The sequence below is a fragment of the Galeopterus variegatus genome, unplaced genomic scaffold (assembly GCF_000696425.1).
Source record: "Galeopterus variegatus unplaced genomic scaffold, G_variegatus-3.0.2 Scaffold7560, whole genome shotgun sequence".
Classification (NCBI taxonomy): Eukaryota; Metazoa; Chordata; class Mammalia; order Dermoptera; family Cynocephalidae; genus Galeopterus; species Galeopterus variegatus.
Genome location: NW_007733671.1, coordinates 71,383 through 90,626, shown reverse-complemented (window position 1 = coordinate 90,626; position 19,244 = coordinate 71,383). Strand labels below are relative to the sequence as shown.

The 19,244-nt window shown below is 45.5% G+C and overlaps 1 protein-coding gene across 1 annotated transcript in view; it reads right to left on the bottom strand.

Moving 5' to 3' along the window:
- LOC103607583 (dynein heavy chain 9, axonemal-like) overlaps nucleotides 1-19,244 on the bottom strand; it is a gene marked incomplete at both ends in the record, with an annotated part of 88,996 nt that overhangs the window by 11,404 nt on the left and 58,348 nt on the right. Inside the window, 4 exons of the mRNA XM_008592073.1 lie at nucleotides 5,376-5,567; nucleotides 6,848-7,039; nucleotides 11,271-11,498; nucleotides 15,178-15,305. Coding sequence (XP_008590295.1) covers nucleotides 5,376-5,567; nucleotides 6,848-7,039; nucleotides 11,271-11,498; nucleotides 15,178-15,305 — 740 coding nt within the window. The remainder of the gene's footprint in view (nucleotides 1-5,375; nucleotides 5,568-6,847; nucleotides 7,040-11,270; nucleotides 11,499-15,177; nucleotides 15,306-19,244) is intronic.

The following is a 19,244-nucleotide window of genomic DNA, read 5'->3' as shown; positions in this document are numbered from 1 at the left end:
AATAAATGTGTGAGTCGGGCAGTAAGATGAGCGAGGTGAGCTTGGCTGTGAACTGGAGAGTTCATCCCTGGTGAAAGACATTCAAATTAAAAAATTTTAAAACAGCGTGTCACCCAGACAACACATCTCATGGTCAATTCCACAGGCTGCCATGCCTAAAAACTCCTTGCCAGCTTATCAGGCACACTTTTTTCTTCCAATGTTTTGGGCAATCCTTTACAATTCTTTTTATGAAGGTGAGAAAATATCCCTCAAGTTTAGGTTCTAATATGATTTTGATGATTTCTCGGTGTGATTCACATCTAGTCTAAGTGAAAGATGGCTCGTTCCTCAAAGGCAAATTTCTGTGTTTTTGTATTTCCTCCAGCATTCATCACACTCCTGCACTCTTGGCAGGTGCCCTGTAGCCATCTATTAGCTGATAGGTTAGAGAGAAGTATAAAGAAAGGAGAGACTGCCTCAGTCATTTGGAAGTGTGCAAACCATGTCATTGCTGGGTGAGAGAACCGGACCTGCTTAAGGATTCTTCTCACGTTGCCCAGCACCTGCTCCAGCCTCTGTGGAATCATCCCATGGACACTAGGGGATGCTCTTGCCCAATTTTCCTGGGTAAAGCCTGGAATCCTTTGTCTAGTAGTTTAAAAAAATTCCTCTTATTTTCCTTTAAAATGTCTTATTGTTTTTAATTATTCTTATAGGTCTAGTTTTTCTGGATCAAATGACTTTTACGACTTGCACTCTTAAATTTTATAAATTAAAAAAAATATTTAAAGTTCATAGTTAATGTTCCTGTGACCAGTATTTCCCTTAAGTGTGGTATTCAAGAGTTCTTTTAGGCATGTCCAGAAGTTCAGCAATTAGGCTGGCTGGTTAGCTCAGTTGGTTAGAGCGTGGTGTTATAATACCAGGGGTCAAGGGTTTGGAGCCCTCAAAAACAAAACAAAAAACAAAGTCCAGTAATGAAAACTTAAAAACAAATAATCTTTTAATATGTGTATAATTTTAATTTTAACATTTACTTGTACATATTTGTGGGGTGCAGTGTGTTGTTTCAATACCTGTATATACTGCGCAATGGTTATTCTATTCTTTACTTCTGTGAGAACCACTTTTTTTTTTTTAAAGATTCCACATATGCGTGAGATTATGCAGTGTTTGTCTTTCTGTGCCCAGCTTACTTCACTTAACTTGATGGTTTCCAGTTCCATCCGTATTGCTGCAAATAATAGGATTTCATTTTTTTAATGCTGAATAGTTTTCCATTGTGTATATATACCACTTTTTTTTTATCCATTCACCCACTGATGGGCATTTAGGTTTACTACATCTCTTGGCTATTGTGAATAGTGCTGCAATGAATATGGGAGTGTAGGTGTCTCTTTGATATATTGATTTCAATTAATATTTTTTTATGGTAGGTTAAATAGGCCAAGATGACTACTTTAACAATAGCTGTAGCAATAGTGACATGAAAAATCAAAGTAATAATAAGACAAATCTCTGCAAGGATGTTTTTCTTGGCATATGTATGTGGGTTTATGTGCCTGTGTTCATAGCAACCAACAGGAAATGAGGGGTCAGTGATATGGCCACAAGGGCATGTCCCTCTGAAGATGTTTAGAATCAGATATAAACTACCAAAATTGGCTAAGTTCTTACCTGAAATTTTGCTCCATTAATAATGGCTTTGTCAATAATCTGAATGAAAACAAGCAACAAGCAACTAACCACCCCAGATGTTATTTGTAGAAAAGTATGACAAATAGAATTATTGAACCAAACATTAAGAATAAAGATATCTCCAAATGCTCGATTTTATCATTAATTCAAAGCTAGACATCTTCTCTCTCTCAAGTTGAACAGGGCAAACTTAGGGCAGAGAACCAAGCTTGATATCATCTCAGCTCTTTACGTCATTCTTCCTGGCTCCTACCTGAGGCCCACAGTGATGTCCCAGCTCAAGTGACCCCAGCCACACAGGCAGCATGGGAGTCAGAGTCAGGTCCCTTGTGAGCACCGTTATGCCATTGCGAGCAAAAAGTAGAGCCTCACCTGATGGTAACCATTGTAGTCCATGTTGCCTGGGATGGGGAACCCTGGAGCCAGAAACAGCTCTCCTTCTAACATTTCTGGTTTAATGAATTCCTCCAGATAGGCTTTGCAGAGTCTCCTGTCCCAGTCATCTGTGATATGACCTCCGTACATGATCTCGCCAAACAGGTAGCGCAAATCATCATAGGGGACCTGAGAGATGGGGAAGAAAGAAAGAAAGACCTCCACCCTGGGGCTGGGGCTGGCCTGACTGTGTGGGCAGAGCATAAGCCACAAGATGGGATGCTTCTTGGGTTAAGGGGAAATGCCTTATTTATCTTTGCACCCCTAGCCTCCAGCAGAGTGAGACATGTTTTGGGATCTCGCTAAATGCTTGAAGAATCTCATCAAAGGGCAAGGAGGGGCAAGGTGCCAACCCCCCACAAAGATAGATGCCTTCCCTCTTTCATGATCATTCACTGTGACAACGAAGTCAGGTCCTACCTAGAAGTCCTTTCAATAAGCGAATGTCAGATGAAGAGAAGTGAAAGTTCAGAGTGAATGAAATACAACACACCAGTTCACTGGTGTGAAAGTTAGGGAGAAAACCACTTGGGGAAAGCCAGCAAATAAAGGCATGGTGTTGTGAGGGGTAGGCTTCCCAGGACCCAGGGGCTGCAGGCAGAAGGACATCTGGGCCTGATTCATTTTCCCCACCAGGAAGATGCCCTGCTGATGCTGTGTTTGGTCCGTGAACTAGAAGAGACTTAGTGGTGTGAATATTCCGTGAATTGGAAGAGCATCAATTGTTGGTGTAAGTTTTCTTTGAAATGGAGATATCAGACAGAGAGGAAGGAGACAGGGTGTACCAAGAACTTGGCTGCTTCTTCAACTTCAACTTTGGAAAGATCATACCTATGTGAGGAGCTGTGTGCCTCAAAAGAGGTTCTGCATTGCTGGCTAATTAAATTGGGAAGTTGCATTGGGTGAGTGTGGGGTCTCTTCCACCAGTGCACAGCCCGCTTGCCATGCTGTGAGTACATGGGGGTGGCCTGATGGGCCCTGGCACAAACTCTCATGGGAATGATGCGCACAGGGGTGACCCTAGTTTGCTTCCCTGAGCTTCCTTGGTTCTGATCTCATCATGGTACTGTTCTCAGCCTCAGGCTGGAGTCAGAGTTGGCACTTCCTTATCCCACACGTGTAAGGTTTAGACCCTCCCTGGTTTTCACTCCCCTCTTCCGTGTGCACGCCATCCACCTTGTGAGAGGTGGCTGTCCTGACATACACCCGCAGTGGCTGGTCCCTGAATGTGTTTCCTTTACCTTTGTGTTAGCCTCCAGGAAGTTGTAGAGCACGTTCACGGAGATGGTGAGGTCCCCAGTGTTAAAGGGGTACGACCGATTCCATCCCTGGGGCCCAAACTTCCGTCTTTCTGCCACCACCGCGTGAAAATAACAAAGAGCAAAGAGGATGCTCTTGAACTCCGTCTCCCGGGAACACATCTCCAGAGTGTCCTGAAAGGAAAGCATCACTTCTGATGTTGACACAGAGCTTCCCTCCCACAGGGCACACTAAGGTGGGGTTACAATTGGGGTTCACATTGGATAAAGTTATCGCACGTCCTGGTTGCAGTTTGAGCCACAGAGAGACTATAGCTGTGCATGGGCTCAGGGCTTGAGGGGAACTTGCAGAGGGGGTAGGTTTTAGTTTAGAATTTGAGATTCAGGTTATAATGGGGTTTGGTTTATGGTTAAAGTTTGTGCATGTGGACATGCTAATTAGGTCTCTTAGCATAGCTAATGGAAAACAGGGTACTGGGCCACAGGAAGGCTGTGTTTGTTATATTAATGTCACTGTGCATGGGAGTGTGGGTGGTGACTCCCACAGATCATCTCTAATATCTTTTCTTCCTGCCGTGCTTTTCTTGCCTGTCATGGAACCTTAGCAGGTGTAATTACTGCCTACGTGACTAAGTAATCCTAGGCTCCTCTGCTGGGCGAGCTGCCGAAATGAGGGGGAGGGTAGGAGCCAGAGCCACAGAAACGGGGGAGCACTGTGCCCTTCACCATCCCCACTGCTCCACCTGAGCTGATCAGGGGTGACAGGCATGAGGCCGAGAAACAAGAGTGCCAGCAGTCCTGGCTGCAGAGCAGGAGGCAGGAGAAGATGGGGCTCAGGAAGACGGGAAGAGAGGAGACACATGGAAGAGAAGAGAAGCCAGAGATGGCGATGGAGCTGTGCTTGGTGAATTTTAAGGGGGATGGCAGTAATGGTGGAGAGAGGGAAAGCCTGCATTTTGAATCGACGGTAGGAAGGAACCCCTGGATTCTTTGGCGTTAAAAGTAATCTCCTCTGAGTGGAATTCTCTCTGTTCAGGAAGGAGCAAGATGTTGCAGGNTTTTTTTTTTTAAAGATTCCACATATGCGTGAGATTATGCAGTGTTTGTCTTTCTGTGCCCAGCTTACTTCACTTAACTTGATGGTTTCCAGTTCCATCCGTATTGCTGCAAATAATAGGATTTCATTTTTTTAATGCTGAATAGTTTTCCATTGTGTATATATACCACTTTTTTTTTATCCATTCACCCACTGATGGGCATTTAGGTTTACTACATCTCTTGGCTATTGTGAATAGTGCTGCAATGAATATGGGAGTGTAGGTGTCTCTTTGATATATTGATTTCAATTAATATTTTTTTTATGGTAGGTTAAATAGGCCAAGATGACTACTTTAACAATAGCTGTAGCAATAGTGACATGAAAAATCAAAGTAATAATAAGACAAATCTCTGCAAGGATGTTTTTCTTGGCATATGTATGTGGGTTTATGTGCCTGTGTTCATAGCAACCAACAGGAAATGAGGGGTCAGTGATATGGCCACAAGGGCATGTCCCTCTGAAGATGTTTAGAATCAGATATAAACTACCAAAATTGGCTAAGTTCTTACCTGAAATTTTGCTCCATTAATAATGGCTTTGTCAATAATCTGAATGAAAACAAGCAACAAGCAACTAACCACCCCAGATGTTATTTGTAGAAAAGTATGACAAATAGAATTATTGAACCAAACATTAAGAATAAAGATATCTCCAAATGCTCGATTTTATCATTAATTCAAAGCTAGACATCTTCTCTCTCTCAAGTTGAACAGGGCAAACTTAGGGCAGAGAACCAAGCTTGATATCATCTCAGCTCTTTACGTCATTCTTCCTGGCTCCTACCTGAGGCCCACAGTGATGTCCCAGCTCAAGTGACCCCAGCCACACAGGCAGCATGGGAGTCAGAGTCAGGTCCCTTGTGAGCACCGTTATGCCATTGCGAGCAAAAAGTAGAGCCTCACCTGATGGTAACCATTGTAGTCCATGTTGCCTGGGATGGGGAACCCTGGAGCCAGAAACAGCTCTCCTTCTAACATTTCTGGTTTAATGAATTCCTCCAGATAGGCTTTGCAGAGTCTCCTGTCCCAGTCATCTGTGATATGACCTCCGTACATGATCTCGCCAAACAGGTAGCGCAAATCATCATAGGGGACCTGAGAGATGGGGAAGAAAGAAAGAAAGACCTCCACCCTGGGGCTGGGGCTGGCCTGACTGTGTGGGCAGAGCATAAGCCACAAGATGGGATGCTTCTTGGGTTAAGGGGAAATGCCTTATTTATCTTTGCACCCCTAGCCTCCAGCAGAGTGAGACATGTTTTGGGATCTCGCTAAATGCTTGAAGAATCTCATCAAAGGGCAAGGAGGGGCAAGGTGCCAACCCCCCACAAAGATAGATGCCTTCCCTCTTTCATGATCATTCACTGTGACAACGAAGTCAGGTCCTACCTAGAAGTCCTTTCAATAAGCGAATGTCAGATGAAGAGAAGTGAAAGTTCAGAGTGAATGAAATACAACACACCAGTTCACTGGTGTGAAAGTTAGGGAGAAAACCACTTGGGGAAAGCCAGCAAATAAAGGCATGGTGTTGTGAGGGGTAGGCTTCCCAGGACCCAGGGGCTGCAGGCAGAAGGACATCTGGGCCTGATTCATTTTCCCCACCAGGAAGATGCCCTGCTGATGCTGTGTTTGGTCCGTGAACTAGAAGAGACTTAGTGGTGTGAATATTCCGTGAATTGGAAGAGCATCAATTGTTGGTGTAAGTTTTCTTTGAAATGGAGATATCAGACAGAGAGGAAGGAGACAGGGTGTACCAAGAACTTGGCTGCTTCTTCAACTTCAACTTTGGAAAGATCATACCTATGTGAGGAGCTGTGTGCCTCAAAAGAGGTTCTGCATTGCTGGCTAATTAAATTGGGAAGTTGCATTGGGTGAGTGTGGGGTCTCTTCCACCAGTGCACAGCCCGCTTGCCATGCTGTGAGTACATGGGGGTGGCCTGATGGGCCCTGGCACAAACTCTCATGGGAATGATGCGCACAGGGGTGACCCTAGTTTGCTTCCCTGAGCTTCCTTGGTTCTGATCTCATCATGGTACTGTTCTCAGCCTCAGGCTGGAGTCAGGGTTGGCACTTCCTTATCCCACACGTGTAAGGTTTAGACCCTCCCTGGTTTTCACTCCCCTCTTCCTCATGGGAATGATGCGCACAGGGGTGACCCTAGTTTGCTTCCCTGAGCTTCCTTGGTTCTGATCTCATCATGGTACTGTTCTCAGCCTCAGGCTGGAGTCAGAGTTGGCACTTCCTTATCCCACACGTGTAAGGTTTAGACCCTCCCTGGTTTTCACTCCCCTCTTCCGTGTGCACGCCATCCACCTTGTGAGAGGTGGCTGTCCTGACATACACCCGCAGTGGCTGGTCCCTGAATGTGTTTCCTTTACCTTTGTGTTAGCCTCCAGGAAGTTGTAGAGCACGTTCACGGAGATGGTGAGGTCCCCAGTGTTAAAGGGGTACGACCGATTCCATCCCTGGGGCCCAAACTTCCGTCTTTCTGCCACCACCGCGTGAAAATAACAAAGAGCAAAGAGGATGCTCTTGAACTCCGTCTCCCGGGAACACATCTCCAGAGTGTCCTGAAAGGAAAGCATCACTTCTGATGTTGACACAGAGCTTCCCTCCCACAGGGCACACTAAGGTGGGGTTACAATTGGGGTTCACATTGGATAAAGTTATCGCACGTCCTGGTTGCAGTTTGAGCCACAGAGAGACTATAGCTGTGCATGGGCTCAGGGCTTGAGGGGAACTTGCAGAGGGGGTGGGTTTTAGTTTAGAATTTGAGATTCAGGTTATAATGGGGTTTGGTTTATGGTTAAAGTTTGTGCATGTGGACATGCTAATTAGGTCTCTTAGCATAGCTAATGGAAAACAGGGTACTGGGCCACAGGAAGGCTGTGTTTGTTATATTAATGTCACTGTGCATGGGAGTGTGGGTGGTGACTCCCACAGATCATCTCTAATATCTTTTCTTCCTGCCGTGCTTTTCTTGCCTGTCATGGAACCTTAGCAGGTGTAATTACTGCCTACGTGACTAAGTAATCCTAGGCTCCTCTGCTGGGCGAGCTGCCGAAATGAGGGGGAGGGTAGGAGCCAGAGCCACAGAAACGGGGGAGCACTGTGCCCTTCACCATCCCCACTGCTCCACCTGAGCTGATCAGGGGTGACAGGCATGAGGCCGAGAAACAAGAGTGCCAGCAGTCCTGGCTGCAGAGCAGGAGGCAGGAGAAGATGGGGCTCAGGAAGACGGGAAGAGAGGAGACACATGGAAGAGAAGAGAAGCCAGAGATGGCGATGGAGCTGTGCTTGGTGAATTTTAAGGGGGATGGCAGTAATGGTGGAGAGAGGGAAAGCCTGCATTTTGAATCGACGGTAGGAAGGAACCCCTGGATTCTTTGGCGAGAAGAGAAGCCAGAGATGGCGATGGAGCTGTGCTTGGTGAATTTTAAGGGGGATGGCAGTGATGGTGGAGAGAGGGAAAGCCTGCATTTTGAATCGACGGTAGGAAGGAACCCCTGGATTCTTTGGTGTTAAAAGTAATCTCCTCTGAGTGGAATTCTCTCTGTTCAGGAAGGAGCAAGATGTTGCAGGTGGAGCTCCAAGAGGCACTTTCAAAGCTCACACAAATTGAATTAGGTTCTGTCCTAGCATTTCTTCTAGGAATTGGCCTTAGACATTGCTCACATGGGCAGGAGCAGCAGAGGAGACAGGACCGAGTAATTTTCTGGTGTGTCTGATTTTTCCATGAAGATGCCGTGACACAGTCTCTGTCTCTCCCTGTATATGTGGGGTCCCTGCGGAGCCTTTGTTGGGTACCATGATTGCCACAATGCATGGATGTGAAAGGTGAGAGGTGGTGCAGAGGATAGGGCCATTGCCTTGTGCAAGCAAGAATTTAATAACTGCTTTCTGTATAAAGCTGCTCTCTGCAGACATGCAGAGTGCTTCATTCGTTGCTTCTTACACATTTGAGAAAATTAGGTCTTGCTGAAAAATGCCTCTAAGCACAAAGACAAGAAATCACACGTTAAAATGCTACAATTGGCTGACGGTGGAACACTCAAAAGTCAGAATAAAATAATCATCCCCAAACAGCACAGCTATCAGGAAGTAGGGATAAAAAGAGCTCAGTTCCTGTATTTATCCCTTAAGTGGTTCAAACGGGGCTCTGAAGGAACAAAGGGAATGTCATACAGGCCTCTGTGCCAGGGCTCTGGTGAGAGCAGAATGGAGTAATTAAAGCTCCTGTGCACAAGGGATCTACTCATAAGTCTATCTCTCTTTCTTAGAATGAGATACTGAAGGTACCATAACTGGCAAAAAAACCCCAACTGTGGTAGGAACAGAATAACTAGGAAAAGTCAGCATCTCTTGGGATGTATTTCCCAGTTGCCCAGTGACCAAGATTGGACATCAGGTTTGCAGAGAGATAAGCCCAAGAGACAGCCCATCGGGAAGTCTGAGAGGATGAAGCCGGGTGTGGCTGGAGATGACAGTGATCCTACCGAGCCTTTATATTAATTATTAGAAGACATAGCGTGTGGGGCATCTGCTGCCCACTTCCTGATTCTGCCGAAGACCCTCAAGGCAGAGGAGTTGAGAATGTCCGCCACCAGAGACTTCAATAGAACTAGCTAACCGCATCCCAATGCCTCACCCTCCAGCTTTTAATTTTTAAAAAGTTTGTAAAATACACAAAACATAAAATTGACCATCTTCACTATTGTGTGTGTGTGTGTGTGTGTGTGTGTTTTGGCAGCTGGCCAGTACAGGAATCTGAACCCTTGACCTTGATGTTACCAGCACCGCACGCTGACCTAGTGAACTAACTGGCCAGCCCTTCACCACTTTTAAGTGTATAGTTCAGTGACATTATATGCACTCACATTGTCATGCAACCGAATGCCTTTAAAGGGCAGAAATCTCTGCTTGGAACCGGCTACAGACTCCTGTGAAAAAAAAGGCTGTAGATTTAAAACTTAAGAATGTTCATTTCCCCTACTTAGAATATAAAATCTAGAAAATTTAGAGGTTTTGATACTCTAATACATAGTATCTAAGAGTTTCGTTAAGGCCTATTTGGAAAAAAATAAAAGAAAGAAAAGAAGATGCCTTTGGACAAAAGAGCACCCCACCTTCTGCCCCACATTGCAGTGGACAGGAGATCTCTTAAAACTTCAAGCCAAAACATCCTGAATCTCCTGGTAATGTTCCCCTATTCTCTGTTGCAGATGATGTGTGGGTTTGGGAGTTGCACTGGGAAGGGGAGTGAAAAAGGAGACTAGACAAAATTTGTTTTTCAAATCTTGGTGGAAGCTTCCCTCTCCAAGTTGGTCTGCATGACTCCTATGCTGCGAGAGTATCATGCACTCAGTAAGATCTTCTGAGGCTCTGACCACAATGAAGTCTTCATTTTAAGTTAAACTTAAATTTCTAACTAGCCAAAAGGCCAGTGGTAGTGCTGGTTTACATCAGGCTAGCTGGCACAGTTGTCTGGTTGGACAGCCCATCTCAAGTTATGGATGGCCCATCTGGGACTTGTGAGTTTTAGCATGGCTTCTGTGAAACCACAGACCCACTGGTTGGGTCTATTGCAAGATGACCTCAGAGGGGAAAACTTCCCTAACAACAGCTAGAACCCTCTCCTTGGATTCCACTAAGGCCCAGAGTGGTGGATGAACTTTAAGGTGACCCTTGCCCCTACCCTCCTTGGTGTCCTCCCTTTCCCCGCAAGGTGGAATTCCCAAGGGAGAGGCAACAAGAATGGTGCCTTCCTGAGAAGATGAAAGAAGCCTGAGCTGCAGACTTTGCTGGTGCAATTTTGGAGTGGTGGATGAACTTTAAGGTGACCCTTGCCCCTACCCTCCTTGGTGTCCTCCCTTTCCCAGCAAGGTGGAATTCCCAAGGGAGAGGCAACAAGAATGGTGCCTTCCTGAGAAGATGAAAGAAGCCTGAGCTGCAGACTTTGCTGGTGCAATTTTACATGTGGAGCTGGCCACCATGGGCCTGGACTTGGCTTTAAATCAACACTACAACATGAGTCTTGGAATTCCAACAAGGGAAGTGCCAGTAATGTTGTGGCCTGCATTGGATCCTTATGCCTTGATAATCTGGCTCTCTATGGAGCACAGTGTTCTCAAACTTGACTGTGCATGAGAATCACCTGGAGGAGTCCTTAAAACATAGAATCCCAGGCCCTACCCCAGAGTTTCTGATTCGCCAAGTCTAGGGTGGGGCCTGAGAATTTGGATTTCTAACAAGTTCCCAGGTGATGCTGATGCTGCTGGTTGGGAGTCGCATTTTAAGAGTCTAACATGCAGTGACATCCCAATTCCAATTGTCCACTACCTGACATCTGGATTATGTGAACCCTGATACTTAAGTTGCATGCTGATGTCAAGTGATATTATCTGATCAAAAGTGTCATTTCTCTGCTTGAAGATAACATGCTTAGCCAATAAGTGTGTGACTCAGTACCTCATGTAAATGAGATTTATTGCAACATGCCCATTTCCATCTTGGAATATTCGTTAACAGCGGACTCTCAGAAATCTCCCCACCCCTCTTGCTAAAGAAAGGCCCTTAGCTTGACTCCTCCAGATATATCTGGCAATGAAGAGCTGGGGTGTGCTGAGTGGATTCTGTGGGGAGCTCAGTCGCAAAGGGAACACATTTCGCTCACATTGGCCCTGCTGCTTGTAGCCCAGCCGGCACCCCGCCCTGCCCCCAGTTGCATATGCTTCTCCCACCTGGTTTGAATCAGCTCTTTGTGAGATGGGTGCTCTTCTTCTCTCCCTCCCAGGGCAGTACCTGAGTGAAGTTGTCCAGGGCCTTGTGCAGGTTGGCATGCATGCCCGTGGGGGACTCATTGGTGATCTTAATGGAGTTCTCCAGGATGCCCTGGGGGATGATGTGGCTCTCTGGGGAGGGCGCTGGCTCTGCACTGATGAAGACCCTGAACTCTGGGTGGCTATTCTCACTGTGCTCCTCCAGCTTCTTCTCCAGGGTGCTGAGCCACTTGGCCACCAGGTGGATGTTCTGGTGGGAAGAAAGAACCCCCAATGAAGGCATCTGATTAGCTCTGTTAGCAATAAACAGTTATCAGAAAGGCAGCCTTCTCCAGGGTGCTGAGCCACTTGGCCACCAGGTGGATGTTCTGGTGGGAAGAAAGAACCCTCAATGAAGGCATCTGATTAGCTCTGTTAGCAATAAACAGTTATCAGAAAGGCAGGTAGAAGGGGGACCTCAGCTTAATGTCAAATAATTTTTAAAAACTGTGGTAAAATAGACATCACATAAAATTTACCATCTCAATCTAGCTGGTTAGCTTGGTTGGTTAGAGTGTGGTGCTGATAGCACAAAGTCCAGGGTTTGATCCCTGCACTGGCGAGCCACAAAAAGAAACAAAAAAAAAATTTCATTTCAACCATTTTAAGTGTACAGTTCAGTGACATTACATGCATTCACATTATTGTGCAATCCAATGCCTTTTAATGGCAGAAATGTCTTAAATCACACTGTAGCAAGAGTGTTGGGACTCCCACTAATGGGGACCTCTTTGTATCCTGTGACTGAACCTTATGCCATGATATGTACAGTGTTCTCAAATTTACTGTGCCTGAGAATCACGTGGAGGGCTTGTTAAAACACAGATTCCAGAGTCCCACCTCAAAGTTCCTGATTCAGAGTGAATCTAGAGAATCTAGAGTGAAGCCTGAGAATGTGCATTTCTAACAAGTTCCCAGGTGATGCCAGTGCTGCTGGCCCAGCAGCACTTTAAGAGTCTAACACGTGGTTACATTCCCAGTTCAATTCCCCACTACCTAACACCTGGATTATTTAAACCCTTGATAGTCAAAAGTGGGGCCCATGGACCAGCACTGTGGGCATTATCTGGGAGCTAGTTAGAAATGCAGAATCTTAGGCCCCACCCAGATTTGCTGAATCAGCACATTTAAATGAGATCCTTCAGTAATTCGTATGCATGTTAAAATCTTAAAAGCACTGATTTAAACTCCTTCTAACTAACTTTCCTGAGTCGTCTCTCCTCTCCAAACCATTCTGCTAATTGTTGCAAACTTATCTTCCTAAAACACACTGAATTATCGCTGCTCCAAGGCTGATAAAAGCTCTCTACTTCCATCACAAGCTCCTCTCTCTTTGCCCCCAATTTGATTCCTATCTGTCTGTCTGTCTACCTATCGAAACCTACAAACATTTCTTAGCATTACTTTGCAGGATGCATCTTTCACTTTGCAGAGAGCATAGTCACTAGGCTGTACTGCAGTTTCATTGTGATGGAGAGATAAAATCTCCTCAATAAATATTTGAGGAAGTAGGCATGAAGAGCCTTAAATACACAGATCAGCACTGAGCACTCTACTTGGACCACAGTAGTTTGGTCTCTGAGTACTGTTTTCTCTTCTATAAAAAGAGAAATAATAATGTTTGTCATACTTATTTTACAGAGTTGCTGCAAATAACCAAAGGTAATGGATTTGAAACGGCTTTATATTCTCTAAAACGCTATGTAAGAGTTAGTAGTGATTGCTGAAATGAAAATGTGTTAAACTAAAGAATTCATTTGTAATCACTCTATTGGAGCAGAGAGTTTAGTGGGCTACCTGGAGAGCTGGGGTTCTTGTTAGCTGGCAGTGCCAGCAACCCATGAGTGAGTAATTTGGCTGCTTCTTCAGGGACTCCAATTTCTGCTACTGGGCAAAGCAGGGCTGGAAGAAAGACCTCTGTTGTTTGGGGATAGAAACCTGGGGTGGATTCAGTGATCCCTGAGGCTGCCCTGCTGGGTTTATGGGCCTGGGAAACCCACCCCACTGCCACTACAGACAGGAAGGAAGAGGGGACAGAGTCCGAGCCTTTGTTCTCTCGCCCAGGTCCTTAGAAGCTGGTTCTCCCAGGGAAGGGAAGAATCCCTGGCTCCTCTGGGATAGGGTCCTTGAGCAGAATTTCCCCAAAGTGTGCCAACGGATGTTAAAAGATGTTAGATCCACAAAGAGGGTCTGTGCTCAACTAACCTAGGGAAACACTGAATTCTATTCCATAGGTTTCTCAGAACATGAACCTACTGATATCATTGAAACTCTTTTTGAAAGGGATATTGTATGCTGTATTTTCCAAATTTTGAGAGAGGAACTTGTTAACTGTTTTTCCTTTCTTTTCAGAGACTCTCTCAGGTTCATAAGCTGGGAAACACTGTCCTGCAAGACCCCGGTCTAGTCTAGTTCAATATGTCAGCGAATTCTTGGAACCAGAGAAGCTATGATTCCTAGGAGCCATATCAAACCAGCAGAGATCTGGTCAGCACTTTACAGTTTGGATAGCTTATGTCTATTCAGCACTCAAATGCTTCATTCAGTGGGAGAAGGCAGGCATCCAAATTGTTTGTATTCATGGGGAGAAATAATTTTCTTTGGAAATGCCCAGTCTCCAGGGATTAAAGAGGGAGTTCTGAGTTCAGCATTTGTGAGCTCCTGGAAACCACACCAGCATAAGATGTGGGGGTCCTGAGGAGACAGTACGTGCTGGGGGAGGAGACACTCTGCTCGTCCTCTGAGTGGGCTCGTAGGAGGCAGCACCACAGCCTCAGAAACAGACCCTGCCCTCTGTGCTGAGTGGTTGGGCTCCTGAAGGCACTAGTGCCCAGAAGGGGGTCTCTTGGCAAATATGCCTGGCATGGATGGGGCGGTCACACCTCCCAGGACTGTACTGATCCAAGTGGGAGGAGGCAGGGACTCCAGCTGTTGTCTTTTCTCCTGAAATTCCTACTGTTTTTGCAAAGGGATTCCCAGGGAACAGCAGAACTCTCAGTTGCTAAGCTTGGAATAAATAACAGGATAATTAAGTATGAAGACCCAGCAGCAAGATGAGGGGCAGTGAGTAGTCAGGAGATAGGGGAAGTGGTTGGGAGTGAAACCCAGGATGGGATCGAAGTGACTGGCTTTATCTTCATAGATTCTTTCAGCCTCTACTATGTTCAAGGCAGTGGGCTGGGTGATAGGAGGTAAACAAGAAGCACCTCTTTCCCTGAGGAAATTTATGAAGGACACAGTCATGTGATGAATCACGTCAGCGTGGCAGTGGATGACCTCACAGAAGTGACTATAGAGTGTCACAGGAGAGAAGAGGAGGAAGCCGCTCATTCTGTCCCTTCCCCAGCATCCATACAAGCTGCATAAAATACGATTAAGAGGACAGACCATGAAAAAAGACAGGTAGCCTCCTTTTCCTTGTAACTGTTTGGTGAAATTACTAGTAGTAGGTGTTCCAGATTTCCAAACACCAACATGAAATCTCAATGAAGAGGCTAAGTTTGCTCCCACCTTCTAGAACACATGCAACAAAGAATAGGTAACACATAACACAATGGATGAAATGCACAGGGAGAGACCAGCCCCAGCAGTCAACTTCCTGGACACGCATCACAGTGGGAATCCACTTGCCTTTGTAAGCAGAGCAATTTAGACTGGAGAGAGTGGCAGAGCAGGCAAGGGAGAGACGAGCTCTTGGAGTTGGCACAGGGACGAGAACGTGAGAGTGAGGGGACCTGGAGAGAGAGAAGATTAGCAGTGAAGGGGACAAGGGCGTGCAGAGATGTGGGTGGGAGGGCAAGAGCGGACAGAGAAGCTCGGAGGTTGTGGGACGGGAGGAGGCCCAAGCAGATATGGGATCAAAAGTACCTGGATCAGGGCAGGGGCCATACCTGCAAAATAACCCAGTGACCTTTCTTGGCAGCGAGGTCCAGCGCAGCCTCAGCCACTACCTCCTGTCCCTGCCCCAAAGACACGTTGTGAAAGTTCCGATTGTTGAAGGTATATCCAAGTTTTTTTCCTAAAAGGAGTATGGAGTTGTCATGGTTATTTTTTGTGTCTAATGATCCATGTTGCTTAATGTTCATAAGGAAACGCCCACCCCCACATTACCCCTCGGACACAGGTGCACCTGAACCCAAGCCTCAGATACTGACCCTTTTCTTTCACGGGGCGGGGGCTACTTCTTCCAGGTTTTTGCTGCCCAGTAGCAGGCCCTTGTTCAGACCAAAGTCTCTTCACCCTTCCCTGTGCACTCACTCCCCAAAAATGGGTAGGATGCTGGCACCCTTCTTGAAGGGAGGACATTGCTTCATGTCTGGAGAATGCTGACGTGAAAAGGGTCAAAGAGGAAGAAGCATGTGGGCGTGGTTCCTTCTGGTTTGCTTTGTCCTCTGAAGAGATTCTGTGTCCCCCCTGGAACTTCTTGGCAGGTGTGTCCAGTAGAGGCAGGATGTAGGCAGTTCTGGTTCCCTCGCCATATTAACCTCTCCCCTTATTGTTCACAATGCATAGAAAAGTTTTATCTCTTCATTTTGCATGACTTAGAATGAAGGGGGCAAGGGGCAAGACAAGAGTGGGCTTGCTGTATAGGTGTGGATGTTCCTTTGCATGTATTTTGACAAGGGTTATTCATGTTGGGAATGACCACACACACACACACACAAACATCCCAACCATACCACTAAAGCCAGGCCAATGCTCACAAGCTGTTCTCCAAGCCCGAGAAAACTTAACACAAAGCAATGACCTCAATATAGAGGAGCACATCTGCTCGATACTAGCTATTAGCCCAATCCAATAAAGTTTAGAGAAATTATGTAACATTCTTTAGATAAAAAGATCACAAAAATGTGTAATACCATGAAGGAATCGTTGAGCAACTTTTCTAGGAAGGTGAAGAGGAGAAATTCAAAAAGAGAAAAAGAAGAAAAATATGTACTTAAAAAATTTAGTTTCAGAGGAACTAAAATTGAAGATATAATTTTACACTAGTGCAAGAACATTTTTGGAAAAAACTGCTAATATAGGATATTTCTTTTATGTACTAAAAACTGTATAGACTCTCCTTCAAATGTATGACAAAGCAAGATGACGACTTAGTGAGAAATAGTTATTATAGATTCAACTGAGATGAGCCCAAGAAACACCTTTATTAAACTCTATAAATCCTCCCTAGCAATAAATTTGATGTCAGCTTTAGAAGTGAGGAGATAAACAACTTATTTCAGAGAAAATACTAGGATAAAAGGTGCTGGGATTATTAGCTGGCTTCTGTGACGTTTCTGCTCCACAAAAGAATCTATTCATTTTCTTTATTAGCAAGAGAAGGATATGGGGAAAGAAGTACTTAATAAAGATTAGTTTGGAAACCACAGGCTGGAAGGATCGTCAGGGGCAAAGCCTAGCACTGGGGAGACTGGTTAGGGTCAGTCTGCACTCACCTAGGCTTGAGGCGTGATGATGAGGCTGGGAAGAAAGAAATGGACTTGGAAATGTGGAGAAGGGGAAAAACTGATGGGATGCTCGCTGACTGGACAGTCCACCGGTGATGGTTACATCACATGTGAGCCTCATGGTATGCCGAGGGGACATTGTGAGCCCTTCCATTTGCAACTTTGAGGCTCTCAAGACGCCTTGCTGGGTCACGAGCAAGCCCCTCTTAGCAGCTGTGTTCTCTTGGGGTTCACCTTCACGTTGTTTTATGCGATGGCTTCCATACACACACCTCCACTGCCTGTGACACATCTTTCTCTTCTGACCTTCCTTTGACTCTCCATATGGTGGTGTCACCTGGACCAAGCCCCATCGTAAACCTATTTTAAAATTTCACAGTGTGCTTCACCTACCTCCAGTGTCTCTGAGGACACTGCAATTCCTATGGCCCTGTCCCTGGTTTCATACACCTATGGGGCTCGGAGGAAAGGGCATGTTTTTCTAGTGTTCTCTTGCTACTTTCAGGCTATCTCTTTTCCACCCTCCTATAAAAACCCTTCTTCCTTTAGAACACATGCCATTTGGCTATATTGTCTGATAACTTTTATGTTCTCTGTCTTCTACCAACTTCTTAGTGGGACTCACTTTTATTAGGGGCTTTGGAACTTGGCTCCTCTCTCATCATTATCCTGGTAAACTTTAATGCCACTATGGCTGACCCAGCCAATATCCAGGCTCATGCTTCTTTCTCATCTTCAGAAAACTTAAGTCTATTCCATTTCTGCTACTCACCCCCAATGGCTGCACCCAGGACTTTATCATCCTGAGAACTGTACCACCTCTGAGACATTATTCTTTCAAATTCACTCCTGACAATCACTTCCTCCTTCCCAGACTGCTCACTCTCTTACTCCCTCCCCACCTATTATTCTGTCTCAGGGAAATATCCAGTCCTTTGGATCTATTTTTCCTAATCTTCACCTTTACCCCCCCCCATTTTAATATGGACCCAATAATCCTTACTTTGAATCATGATCTTACAAAATCCTCAACTCCATTGCCTCCTTCTACTTCTGCATTACCTAACTTGGAAAAAGCTCACTCTGGATGAGTTTAAGCATTAATCAAAAAGAAAATTAATACATTTGGTGAACTGGCACCACCACAAGCTCATGATTTTCAACCTCGATGCTGTTTGGGATTCTTGCCACATGTCCAGGAGTTGGCAACTTTACTTGTACCCCTCTGTCTTTAAACCTCCTAATGAACCCCACTCTTCTCATGCTCAGCCATTTGCTTCATCCTCTACTTCCCCGAGAAAACACATGCCATCTGGTAGACGGCAACTTTACTTGTACCCCTCTGTCTTTAAACCTCCTAATGAACCCCACTCTTCTCATGCTTAGCCATTTGCTTCATCCTCTACTTCCCCGAGAAAACACATGCCATCTGGTAGACGCTCCTTCAATTTACTGCCATTTTATCTGCCTCTCCGCACATCCCCCACTCAGTGGAAGGCGTATCTCCCGCTGCCCATTGCTCTATCCATTCTCTAAATCCCAATCTCTTTTTGCATCTTCATCCTTCATCTCTCTGTTCACTCTTCTGCTTCCTGGTACCTGAACAAATGAGTTTTTCTCATCACAGACACAGAAAAACTACTCAGTTAATCTTGAGGCCACTCTCCAGATGCTGTACGTGTCCTAGCCTACCCAACTTTTAATTGCTTCTTAAAGAAAAGAGGACGGGGCCAGGAACAGTAAAAAAGAGACTTGAAGCAAAGTGTGGATGATCTGGCTGTAAAGACACTGAATTTAAAACTGTTTCTTTGAGCATATCTGTTAGCAGGCTTGCAAAAATCTAAGTGAGCTCATGGTTCTGACCAAAACTGGAAAGAGAAAAAGAAGCAGAGAAAGCACAGGTGAGATACACAGTTTCTTTCTGATCACAAACTGGAAAAAATAGAATTCATTTAGTCAAAGCCAGGTAATTGGGCAAAGGAGGATGGAGACCAAGCAAGATCACGCTACAGACAAGTGAAAGCAAGACTGGAGAAGATGCCCGTGTAAGGGCAAAAAGGGGAGGGCCAAAGACGAAGCTGTTCTTTGAAAAGGTGTTACAAAAAGATGTAAAGGAAGGAGCAAACCGGGCCGCTCCAAAGATCAGACAAAGCATCATCATTATAATGCTGTACAATGCTGCTGTGCTTTTAACTTTTCAAAGACTTTTCACATCTGAGATTTCATTTTATCTTCACAGTAACCTGAGGAGGCAGGTATCAGGGGTGATTAAGAATTTTCCAAGAGCAATTTTAATTGAAAACAGGGGAGAAGGGCCGATCCCGTGGCTCACTCGGGAGAGTGCAGTGCTGGGAGTGCAGCGATGCTCCCGCCGTGGGTTCGGATCCTATATAGGAAGGGCTGGTTTGCTCACTGGCTGAGCGCGGTGTGGGCGACACCAAGCCAAGGGTTGCGATCCCCTTACAGGTCACGAAAAAGACAAAAAAAAAAAAAAGAAAAGAAAA